At 34.6% G+C, this 13,627-nt stretch overlaps 1 protein-coding gene across 1 annotated transcript in view; it reads right to left on the minus strand.

Annotated features, from left to right (window-relative positions):
* The window catches only part of LOC131853324 (paired mesoderm homeobox protein 2A-like), a 41,621-nt gene that overhangs the window by 1,714 nt on the left and 26,280 nt on the right, over positions 1-13,627 (minus strand). Inside the window, exon 3 of the mRNA XM_059204184.1 lies at positions 4,953-5,169. Within this exon, the coding sequence (XP_059060167.1) occupies positions 4,953-5,169 (217 nt within the window). The remainder of the gene's footprint in view (positions 1-4,952; positions 5,170-13,627) is intronic.

A 13,627-nucleotide genomic window follows, 5' to 3' on the forward strand; every position in this document is an offset into this window, starting at 1 on the left:
ACCTACTGATCTCTCACAATGCGACCCACGAACGGACGTTACTGCATTAAAAAAATAAACTACCTATACTAAAAATAGAATATGTACCCTTCCTATCGATACATATAATAAAAATATACCTGTTTTAATTATATATATTGTGCTAAACTTCGCTTAAAATTTAGTGCTTGTATCGGCTTAGGAAAATGTTATACGGGTATGAAGACCCAGTCTGAGACAATTTTATTTTATGCGTAGTAGCTACTGTCCTGCCTTACTACTTAACTTAACCGGTATCTTAACCGTTCGAACCTAACTCTTATAAATACTTAAACATAATAATAATAATTAAAAAAGAAAAAGAACTCTAACTTATACAATTGCCCAGGTTTTATAAAAGAAGTATCAAAGTATAGAAAATTAAATGCAAGATATGTTTCAAATAACTATGATGAACTTGGCCTAAATTCCTCTGTCCTATAAATACAGAATACTCAATTTTAAATGGCGCACGCACATCATTAACGGTAGTCACATTTTCATACATTCTATATTTACAATCCTCTAATCGAATATTTATTCTGTGGAAAGCCTTGTTATTTGCGCCTACGCAAACAAAACTTGTAAACTAAAATAACGTAATCACTCCGGCTATTGGTAGATGTTTCTGAAGTTGTGAGTCATCGTTCTATAATTTCAGCAATCAATGCAACAGCCGTAAGTTTTCAGTTGATATGCCCCCGCCCAAAATATAACATTGGTAAAATTGTAAACAGCGTTTTCCGCTGTGGTTTATTTACATCGCCGTTTAGTTTAATGGTAGTTCCGTACGTATTTTGTAGGTAAGTATTTTGTACTAGTATAAATTCGTGTAACATTAAAGGTGTAATATGATATTGTAATGACATAAGATTTATTTTAATTTTTTACTCTTGATTTGTCAATATCTTCAGACTGTATGTTTATTATTATATAGCTAACTGACAAAATGTTTTTTTTTTTACTAAAATTTATATTTAATTCTAATCAACACTATAAACTATTTATTTGATTTATATAACAAAATGTTAATGTATGCACAAAATAAAATTGAGGTGTCTGTTTGGAATTTCAAATTAATAGCCTTCCTCTAAATGCATATGAAAGTATGTACGGTATTTACATCTAAAACTTTATTTAAATAATTTGTTCTAGCTTAGCTCTGAAACGGCTAGACCAATTTTAACGGGGCTTTCGCTCGTAGATAGCTAATGTTAATAAAATAGCTTAAAATACTCTATGTATTTTAGGCCATTTTATTTTGAAAATATTATTTATTTTATATTATTAAGCGGATCTTCCTATGTGATGGGTTGAAAAAATCGATTTTTTTTTTTCATAAATTGCTCCCTTAACATGTCTAGAATACGGTAGTAAAGCGATTTTAGAAAATTCGAAGTCGTTTTAAAGATACAGCAGGTAAAAGAAAGAGCGGTTCGGAGCGGTGAGTTGGCAGTTAGAGACCGGGCCTATTGTGTACCGTCGGCTTTATACCTGGCCTCCCTTTTATTAATATATTTGTTTATACAAGTTTAGACACGTTTCTACAGACTTAAAAAGGATAAAACCAATAAAGGAATAGGAGGAAAAGGAGCAGGTAAACTTACTGATAAAGTTATCCAAGAAATTACAAAATTCTACGGATTAGCAATTCGACGCCATCCAGATTCGCTTGAAGATATGAGAAAGGAAGTTTGGGCAACGTACTATCACAAATGTTCTTCTGATGAAAACCCTCAGCATCAATTTTGTCCAGAAGGCGAAGACAGTTGGTGTAAATGGCATAAGGCTGAAGCTAATAATGAACTGGACCAATTTCATCACGATAAACCACCTCTAATTCCGCAAGTCCAAGAAGCTATCAAACCGGTTTTCGAAGATTTATCGAAAGACGAATTATTAATTCGTTGTTTAGGAGCAGAGACACAAAACAATAACGAATCTTTGAATTCTTTGATTTGGACTTTCGCTCCTAAACATCTTCATTCTGGTCCCAAAGTTGTTGAAATTGCTAGCTACTTAGCAGTTATTATCTTTAATGAAGGTTTTCAAGGTATTTTAAAAGTTATGTCGATTATGGGATGCCCTGTTGGTCGTGAAGCCCAAGCGTATTTTGAGAAACGGGATGAAAAGCGAATCTTACGCTCTGAGCGGCGCGTAAGTGATGTCGTTAAACAAGCCAGGATTGACTCAAGAGCTGAACAATCTGCTTTAAAAGAGTTTCACGAGGAAGAGGAAGGAATACTCTATGGACCAGGCATCGCCGATTGAGAGTAAGTTGATATTTTAATAGTTTTTAACGGACTTGAAACTTTAAACGCGTTTTTCTCAAAACTGTGTTTTTCAAACTTTCCTCCATTGTATCTCAGAAACGGCTGGACCGAATTACTTGAAATTTACAGGGCACACTCAATATATGTAAACGCATGGAATGAACTTTCATCAATCGAAAATTTTCAAAACTTCGATTTTTTTATAGCAAAAAACAAAAAAAAAAACGCCTAATTTGCAACTTTTATTTCAAATGTCTATCAAAAATCCAATTTTTTTTATATTCATTTGATTATAGGTCATTCCGTGCTTTTAAGCCTACAAATTAAAACGCCGTTTTTTTTTTTTTCAGATAAGCCGATCAGCCGGAATCGTGGAGGAAGTGGGAGCTCTTTTTTTCGAGGCGGGGGTGTTCAGAGCGCTGTAACTCTAGTTTGACTGAATATTTTTAGCTGAAATTTTATATTTATACTGTCCAAATATGTGTTAATAAATGATAAAAAACTTGAAGCTCTAAATATTTACTGGTCGTAGAAAAAAAATCCTAAAATATCCCTAAAAAACAGGCCGTCACATAGGAAGACCCCCTTAAGTATATAAGTAGTTGTATTGTATAAGTATTAAGTTATATAATATAAATAGTCCACATAGGTTCTAAATTGTCTTCATGCCACGCAATGGACCTGACCCAAGATACACAATAAATCCATGGAGTGCTAAGAAGTTTATGTCTCTAAATATTCTAACTAGCATAATCTCTTTAATTATAATGAACACCGTAACTAAAAAGAACATATTATTAACTATTCGAAAAAAATATTGCAACTACAAAAATATATATTTTTATTTTCACTATATGAGATGATATAGGTAAGATTTCCTTTAACATTTTTTTCGCTAAAGGCGCTAAACTAAGACTCTCTGTGTAGAAAAATTTCTAGTTTTTTTCATTTTATTTTTTAATTAAACATAGAACAAGTATAGTGATGGATAGTTTTCTATCAACATGGAATCTGCGGATTCCTATTAAAGCCTGTCCGATACGTTCTTAGCCGGTTTTTTTTCGTTGACCACGTCATCCAAAGCCAAAATAATCGAGTAAAAATAGATATTAGTTCATGGCATATAATACTCAGGAATATCAACATATTTCAAGCCAACAAAATTGCGAGCAAAAATAAGTGGTATAGGTAGATACTCTCGGTTTCTGTTAAATCCATTTAAATTTGTTCGTTTTAAACATTATATTTATAGAATACTTGCAACTAACCGCAACTAAGTACGTCTGGTTTTATTTAGATAAAACTATGTCATCTACAAACATGGTAATACATTCTATTTTCACATCATATTTCATTACGATATGTTCAGCCGTTTAATCGAAAAAATGTAACAAACTAATCGACAGCCAGACAAACATTCGCTTTAAAATGTATGTATATAAATAAAAATAATAAAACTTCAATTTTATTATAATTATCACTCTTGCTTTTGTGTACCTGATAAGTTATATATTTTATATTTTTTTACCACCGTAAATATAATATTAATAAGTACATCTAATTCCACAGATATTTAATAGTTATATATATAATAGAGATACTAAAGTACCTACTAGCTACCTGTAGAAGACCGCCATGGTCACGTTTTCCCGTCCGTTATTTTAAGCGTAAAATTAAAGATGCGCTCAGAATACTTTATCACGCACTTACTACAATTTATAGCAGTTGCGGTGTGATTTTATTGTGACTACTTATTTATTTCAAAACTGTTTATCGTATAATATGTATAGCAAACTTCGTTAGTAAAGCATAAGAAATGGTAATTAAGACAAACTGAATAATATTTATAATAACATTAAATGAAATTTTAAAAATACCTTACACAAATAATTACTGGTGGTTTGTATTGCCAAATAAAAAAATGTTATGAAATCGTGCTTGTAATATCACAAATAATAATTGTTATTTTCGAATAAGTATTAACTGACATTCCTTAAATATTGCTTTTAACATAAGCAAGATTTAGGTAATGCAATAACGAAATAAAAATTTGAAGCTTTGCAGTAAGATCTAGGTATGCCTCTAGTTTGAATATTGTGAAAGTTGCCTGTGATTAATTTATTACATTTTATATTTGAAATATATTAATCGTAAAATAAAATAAAATATTAGTAGTAACACAGAATAGGTATTATATATACGACATGACTTTTCATGAGTAAAGGCCGAAGGCCGAACTAATATTTTATTTTATTTTCACAATCACTAAAAAATAACAGAATTATAATAAACATAATTACGAAATAAGCGTCACGGCCTCGTGGTTACTACAAATTTTGACAAAAAGTCGTCACATCTAATCTGGCCGGAATACCACAAGAAAAAATGTGCGTTAATTTATATTTCTGATTGACTGTCCGGTGACGCAGTAGGAGAATCTGGACGGCTATAAAAGCTAAATTATTACAAGAGAAAGAAATAGAGGTAGAGGCTTGACCCCTGCCATTTTGGATTTAAATACACACAGCAAAATGTGAGCAAGGGAAGTGTCGCGTCCACCACGAAATCTCGATTTCGACAATTTACGATGCCTCTGAATACCGTATCTGGGATACAGATAGGACAGTAAAAGAACAATCTTGAAAACTTTATTATAATTACCTGCTGACGTGATAGGTTTCAAATCGGGCGGAGATAAATGAGGCAAAGCATGGTGCGCTGGCTGGGGCGCCGATGCAGGTGGCGCCGGATGAGGGGATGTTGCTGGAGAAGACGGTTTGTCCCGCTTGCCCTCTGCTTTCACTGGGGCTTCACCCGCTTTCTGCTGTGCTAGACGCTCCTGCTTTCGGAACTTTGCCCTTCGGTTCTGGAACCATACCTGAAAATTAAAAAAATAATACATTTGAATTCCAGTAAATTTTAAATACAAAATATATTGTTTTTTAATTCGAAAGAACTGACTGCCTCATGAAAAATGGTATGTATAAATTTGAACCTCACCATAGAAGTCATAGAGAGTCAAGACTAAGACTGTATTACGTACTATATCGTCATGATGTAGCTCTGCTTCTACTAATAACAAATTAATAGGAACATTTAAAAAAGACTTAGCAACTGTATTGCGAAGACAAAGTTCTCATTAAGATATTAGATATAATTTTTAATCAAGTTTATTTTTGCACACAACTTATAAAATCAAATTCCTCTACAAACTTCAAATTTCTAACTTAGCGGTTTTTGTTTAGACAAGTTATTGAATACTTTGAATCTGAAAACTTTATGAATTATCTAATCATATTAGACAGAGTTCAAAATTTAAGTTAGTTGGTGTTCAAAAGAGATATGATTATATCTATATCCTTTCATGCTTTATCGTCACCTGGGTACATTACATACTAATAGCACATCATTTCTTCATCACACACACCAGGAATAAAAATACATAAAACAATCAGTTAATGTACAATTAAAATGTTGTGCACCAATGATGCGTATAACTACGTAAATAAGACTGTAAACAACAAAAAGTTAATGAAAACATCAGCGATGGACGTGTGTACGAGTGAACAAACAAAGTTAGCTCACGACCCGACTAATGGGAACGCATCCCGTGCATCGCGCGCCAAATTTTAATGCAAACCGTTTTATATTCGTTCGAATGCGCGCAAATCCGAATTGATCATAATTCGATTTGTAGCGAGAGATAATTGCAACTGCCACTGGCGCTGATTGGGCAGTGGTACGAGTAAAAAATGCGTCACAGGTATCCGCTTCCCCGCAACCCCGGGAGGCTGACTGCCGACCTGCTACAATCATATGTACGCATACCTTATTTGCTCATCGCTATGTACGCTGATGATGTTTGCTCGCCTTTATCCTTCTTCATTTGGCTAAAATGAAAGTTCAAATGTTACGACTAACGACTATATCACTTACTTAATCATCCCGTTATCGCCGTAAATACTAACTTTAATTTTATTGGTGTTAATATTTACGGATATAAAATTTATTTATCAAAATTTATTTTTATTGAGCAAATATAATGCAAGTTATAAACTATTATTACTACATTTACACAGTAGTCCAATAACGACAGTACATTTATTAAGGTAGTGTTGAACCTGCGACTTCGTATGTACGGTATTCGGAGTAACAATGGGTAACTTTTTATGTGCAAACCGATTACAACGAAACAAACACTAAGATATTACAACTACAGAAAGCTAGCTACAATACCATTACTTTACTGAAATCCGGTTAAATCATTACTTATATTAGCGTGCACAAATGTACAATGTATTTTCTTTTAACCTCAGTGACATACATAGAGACAAGGTTGTACACCTTGTGTGTCTATGTCATCTATGTCATCGAAATATTCCTCAAGAGTGTTTTTTTAATATGTAATGACATGTTATTATATATATAACATATTTTTATTTTTATATTATTACTTCATCAGTCAGGTAAACAATGAGTATAAGAAGATTGTTTTTCATTTGTCAATGTTTGTTATTTTCTTGACAGATATGAAGGAAATAATTGTAATTACTGAATCCCAAAATAACTTATTCCATCGAAATTTAATATGCTTGCTGTATTGTCTTTCTTTTGAGACAAATTATATATAAAACAAGGCTTGTTGTGCAACTACAGAAAAAATACCTACGCCTAAAACCGTACGTCATAAATAATAAGTCTCCATAACATCAAAATACATAATTCTGTACAATTACACTACACCCACAAATGTCGGCGTAAATTCGCCTTGGCAATGATCGTGACAAACGTTAATGACCCAATGATATTCTAGAAAGATTTGTATACTTTATTACTGTTTAGCAGAGATACTCTGTACAGACATCCGAAAATGGCTCTTGGCTTAAAAATATCTGTGACCACTACAGAACATTGTATAACAGTCATAATGATTTCATCGCGACATAGTTACTCTCTACATTTAATTTCCCCAACATCTAATAGATTCCTGTTACTAAGTTGTTGTTGTTAGGTCGTAGCTACTACTAATTATAATTTGTTTTTTCACAAAAAGTAAATCGACTTAACTCACAACGAAATTAGTTTAGGACCAATAGGACTCTACAGATATATAAGAGAACCGTCAAAATTGGTTCAGATTTTTCTTTTATGTCACTAGAATGTCAAATTACTACCTTGGACGATCACTCATACGAGGGGCCGACCAAATCAAAACATCGGTAGGCGGTCCACTCCACGAGTGAAGCAAGAGACGGCAAACTGTCATAAGGCGGATGATATCTGCCTGTCACTTCACTACATAATGACCACGACCGTTCTGTCAAGAGCATATCGAATAAGAAGAAGAATATAAAATAAGCTAAAGGTCCACCCGATGGTAAAAGGTAACCGTCGCTTATATATGTGAACAGCAGCACAGATATCACCTATTATACCTAAATGCATTACTATTTCGGAGGACTAAGATGACATTCCCCACACCGTGTAATTTGACTTTGACTATTCAACTGATACTCAATTTACATAGCTACCTACTGAGCGGTAGAAATAAGTTCAACAGAGGTACCCACGAAAACGACTTTGAAAAAGTTGTAAAGTAAGATGTTTTGCTTTGTAAAATGTCGGGGGCTTTGATAGTCACTAAAATTCATTATTATTTTATCACGAAGGTATATAAATAGTTCTGTTTGTGGGATATGACCTCCTAATACTACATGTAGTGTGATCATTGACACTGAAACTGAAGATATATTGTTGCTAGTAATGTGGGTATAGAGGAGACTGATGCCAACTGTATGTCAGTAAGTGCACAGGTGCATCCCGCCTGGAGTTACACTCATCCGCGTGTCTGTGTCAACTTCCCTCCACAATCTTGTCTCACAATTTCAAATCTGTCACTCTGACAGACATGTATAGCTTTTGATCCCATAATAAATGCTGCAAGTGTTATGACATACAGTCCATAGCGACACATTGCTGTCATATTATGTTGTATATGTAAAATTATTTTTAGATAAACATAAATCATTATGATTTAATTGCCCATTAGAAGCAACACACCCTGATGATAAATAAATATTGTGTTATTTAATATGTGCCAGCTACTACTGACATTTACTAAACATATTATACCGTAAAAACATATCTGTATGTATTTACGCAGGGTTTTAGTAACTAAGTATATACTTTATTTATAAATGAAAACAACGTGTCTTATATCGTGAATTTGCTCGTGACAATTCTATAAAGGCTATTTCTAATTTCAACATAGAAAATGACTTATTTATATGGATACAAACATTCAAATTCAGTAACGCGCCTTTTACGCGGTATTTATTTTATACATATACTCGTACATACCAACTTACATACGTTAATATTTAATCTTTATTTTTTTATGTTTCGTGTTTAGTACACATATATTACAAAGGTAATGAGGTCTAAACATGAATAATTTTATGGGAAATAAAGGTATTTACTGTTGACGTTTTACACCTAGTTTGTACTGGCTGTACTGCGAGCTGAATGGAGTACAGCGATATAATTTTATCTTAATTGTACGATGGTGGCATGCAAGCGGCCATATACGCCAATACGGCCCATCTGATGATAAATGGTTACCGTTGCCAATATCGGTAAATAGGTACAGCAGTTTTTTCAGCAACCGTCACTAGATTGTCTAGCAAAATGAGTAGGTATGATTTTTTGTATTGGGCTGGGTATTTCCTATATTATGTATATATTTCCCCAAAAAATATTTAGGCATTTGTATCAGTTACCTATCCTATTTCATTTCTTAACACAAGTTCCGCTTAGCTAGGGACTAGGGGGCGTTATGTGAATTGTCCTGGATTATTATTATTATGTGGTTGTCGGATTGTTGGATCAATGTACAGAGTTACCTTTATTTACCATAAAATTATTCGTGTTTTTTTTTTATAACACAGGGGACAAACGAGCACGCGGCTCACCTGATGGTAAGTGATTACCGCCGCCCATGAGCACCCGCAACACCAGGGGAATTACAAGTACGTTGTCGGCCTTTTAAAAAGGAATAAGCTCTTTTCTTGAAGGTTTCAATATCGTATTGGTTTGGAAATACCATTGCTGGAAGGTGATTCCACAATGTGGTTGTGCGAGGCAAAAAGTTTCTAGAAAACCGTACTGTGGAAGACCGCCATTCATCCAAATGATCAGGATGGTATTTCAGTTTCTGGCGGGTGGTACGGTGGTGAAACTCAGCAGCTGGTATTAATCCGAACAATTCCTCAGAACACTCCCCGTGATATATGCGATAGAAAATGCACAGAGATGCAATATCTCGCCGTAAAGCCAATGGGTCGAGTCTGTCACATAGACGTTGATTACCAATGATATCTGGCTGCTCGGTTCTGAATGCAGTCAAATGGAAGTAGCTGGTATTGTGGTGCTCCCGCCCAGAGATGAGAACAGTATTCCATGTGCGGCCGGATCTGCGCTTTGTATAATTGCAAGCGATGGGCCGCCATGAAATACGGTCTCACTCTACTGAGCACACCAACGTTTTTTGAGGTTATTTTAGCCTTGTCCTCCAAATGACCGCAAAACTGAACGTCACTGGATATCAACGCCAAGGACCTCGAGATTTGGCTTCACATCAAGGAGAGTGTCTTGAAACTGAGGAGATACGATAAATGGAATCTTTTTAGCGGTAAGTTAAGACTCAAATAACTATACCTAATAACATACGTTTTTACATATACTTTTTATGCTTCAGCCGACAGCAGCACCTTATTCAATTTCCGTAACATTGATTAAAGAAAAAGGATCGATTATAATATCACATATATTCCATTACACGAAATATAAGCAATTATAGTGCTTAGTCATCACGGAAAAATTATTATTTATATCTTTATTAAAAGACTTTTTAACTACGTACCTCATAAAAAATAGTTACCAACGTATATCTTCTATATACGTACAAAATTATAGGCATCACCTATGTACGAGTAGGTACTTCTGTATTTCCAATCCCAATCACAGTGACATCTCTGTGCGGATATAATAATAATAATAATCATCTTTATTTGTCTCAATTAAAAACTAATACAATTGCTGCTTATATAATAATAAAATTTAAAAGTAATGAATGAGACAATACGGATTATAATGAATATCTATAGAATGCAAGTTTACACAGTAGAAACATTTTATGTTTTGTATTATACTTATTATTGTTATTACCCATACAAACAAGCTACTTGGCGTCTGAAATTATACTACAATGTTTATGATACCTACTGAAGATATCTGGTTTTATATGAAATGTCTTTGTACGGTGAGCTTAGATTGTAGGGTGCAAGATTAGACAGCGAAATTACTTAATATTATTTACTTACTATATTCTAGTATGATATTAGTCCTTTGGAATACGTTGCCAACGTATGAGTAAAATTGCGGTTGTTAAATAATAATCATGTGGGCCGGTAGTCATTCCAATTAGAAAAAAAATATATTAGGAATATTTAATATCTGCATATGTTCAAAGTAGTACCTACATTTAACGAATAAATTAATACGAAGAATACTGAACTTCAACATTTTATTGGAACTAAGAGAAAATCAGTGCCACCGAGTGGAAAGGTCCCACGTACGTGCCCAGGTTAACCAAGCGGCAAGGCTCGCCGGCATCGGCGACTAACGAACACACCAATACGCTTGATTGGTGCTCGCGACTGTCGATAAGACCCGATCGCCCTGAGCTCCACGCCTTCCGCATTATTTCCGAATTGGAAAAAATCAAAGCTACCAACGTATGCGGCATTCGCAAACAAACAAATAATACAAGAGCCGCCGCCAATACAAATGAGTACCGATACGACGGCGAGCGGAATGTGAAGTCGAAGTGAAGCCGAGCGTGGGCCCGAGGCAAATAAACGTCCGCCGATGTGTTTGTAGGAATTTGTTACGATGTTTATCGAATGCGATGCGTGCTCCTAGAGTAAATATTTCATCAAATTTTGTGGCAGTAAATTCGACATTTAGAATTGATAAAATTACCGTGCCAATGCTATCATTGCCTATATATAACTATCTATTGCATTGAAGATTTATTTTAGTGAACAACTGTATTAATGAAACGAGATAAATACTAGTAAATGTGCAAGCTAATGTCAATAATAAATAACGAGCAGGCAATTAAGCCGAGGATTGGAACAATCGAGCATGGCATCGAAATGCACTTTGCAAATGAACCGAATGAACCCGAACGTGAGGGCGGGCGCGACGTGGTACACTGGGGTGCGGGGCGGTCAGAACATTGACAAATGTAATTAAACGCGAGATGCACACGTTCTGCAGATGCCATCTCGTTGGAATGCATTACCAAAATTAGGTCAAAACCAATAATGAAAGAATGAAATCTGCAATTTTAGTTATCCTTATTAGTATATTCGTAGTTTAGTCAGTCTTTGACGGGGGTTGTCAATACGATTACTAGAATAACTGCGCACTCGTTTATAAAAGAAGTTTTAACAATCCTATCTATCCTACGATGTAATATAATAGAATTTATTGTATTTTCAAATAATTATAGGTATCTACATCGTATCGTAACAAACCTAAAGGCCCAAATTCTCAAAATCATATCTTCTTACAATGGTGACTTTTAAAATATGTTTTATTTTTTATTATAGGATACAGGTAATTTTCATTTTATGAATATCTAAAATATAATATTGACTCACTTTTAAGTCCTTTAATGCTGAAGATATCTAAATAGAATCTGGCTTGTAGGTACCTAACTTTATGTTAAACCTTATTGTTGTAATTAAAGTATAACCAGAATTCTCTACAAATACTCCACCAAAAATAAAAAAATAAGAAATAGACTCTTAAGTAGGTATGCAATATTTATTTCAGTTCTACTGTGTAAAATAGACGTAATCGATGCTAAAGCTCTGCCATTCAATTTATTTACGGCTACTGTCAGTTACTTTACAATAAATACAACTGTACAAAGGGTAGTCTAATACAGTTCCCTCAACAAACAGTGGCAACCAACAATGGTTGAGTATTAAAATAAACAAAGCTTTGCGTCGCCATGTGGCGCTGTCGTGGTGGGCAAATACCAAACAGTGGCTAATGTATACAGCTCAACTTATCCTGTACACGGCTTGTTACCTCTTTGTGTCAACCCTGCTCTGTACATTCAACTCCTTCTACTCTACAACAAACTTACTCTTTGTAACTTTGTCTTCAATTTTCTAATGAACGACTGAAACTAAAACATAGCACACGATGGTCTCCAATTAGATGCCTATTTATGAAGATAAAATGATAAAAGAAGCACAAAGTTGAAAATCATTGAGCTAACACCATATTTCATCGAATTAGCTAGGGGAGTGTCACGTGTACTACCATTATTTAGCACTTGTAATATAAAAAATATTTAGTGCGCAGCTAACGTAGCGGAAACCAGAGGGTTTGCTAGCCATTTATGCACATTACTTAATCAATACGTCTAATAAATGTATTAAAATGTTCCTGTTCTATTCATGTATAACTGCAAACTATCCTATTAAGTGTTTGTCTGTAAAATACTGTAAATCCGTTTCGACTCGCGTTGTTTGCATGATGTTTTAATTAATTTTACACCTTAAGTTTTAACTTGATACGATAACATAGCCGTTTGAATATATTTGCGTTGTCAACTAAGGTTATGTACAGAGGTTTGGGTCGACACGCGTCTTTATTTGACACGTTGTCAGAGGGCGGACCCTCGAGGCGTATGAAAAACGTGAGGCCGCGCGGAATGATCTAATTGTATTCATTAGCCGGGCCCGGGCGGGCGGGCAAATATTGACTGTAGCCGGCATCGGCTTGCCTCGGGCTGCGCTGCGCTCCCGCCACCACCGCCGCTGCCACCGCTGACGCCACGACCACCGCCCGCTACCACCCGCCACGACACGCCACGGCCACTTTGATCGTTATAATATATATATAACTTCATCAAATAACACTACCAATGTTCTATTTCAAAAATTTGGAGAACATATCACATAGAATATAAATCTAGCTAGCCATTACATATATGTATAATTCTTAATATGATAAGTTTCTCAAAATATATAATAATTAAAGTAACTTAAAAAATATATACAACATAAACGTTGTTTCACTTCGTTAGTCAATAAAGTAGGTATAGAGTAAATTAATCTTTTACGAAGCGGTCGAGCTTGATCAAACCTCGCGAACACACCCCCCTGTTTATACTTAGCGGATGAAAAGGCAACACCAAACGCCCCGGAATAATATTAGCTACCCTCGATAATCCATCCACTCTATCACCTTCT

The sequence above is a fragment of the Achroia grisella genome, unplaced genomic scaffold, assembly GCF_030625045.1.
Source record: "Achroia grisella isolate CSIRO2021 unplaced genomic scaffold, CSIRO_AGI_Agris_v1 utg900, whole genome shotgun sequence".
Lineage (NCBI taxonomy): Eukaryota > Metazoa > Arthropoda > Insecta > Lepidoptera > Pyralidae > Achroia > Achroia grisella.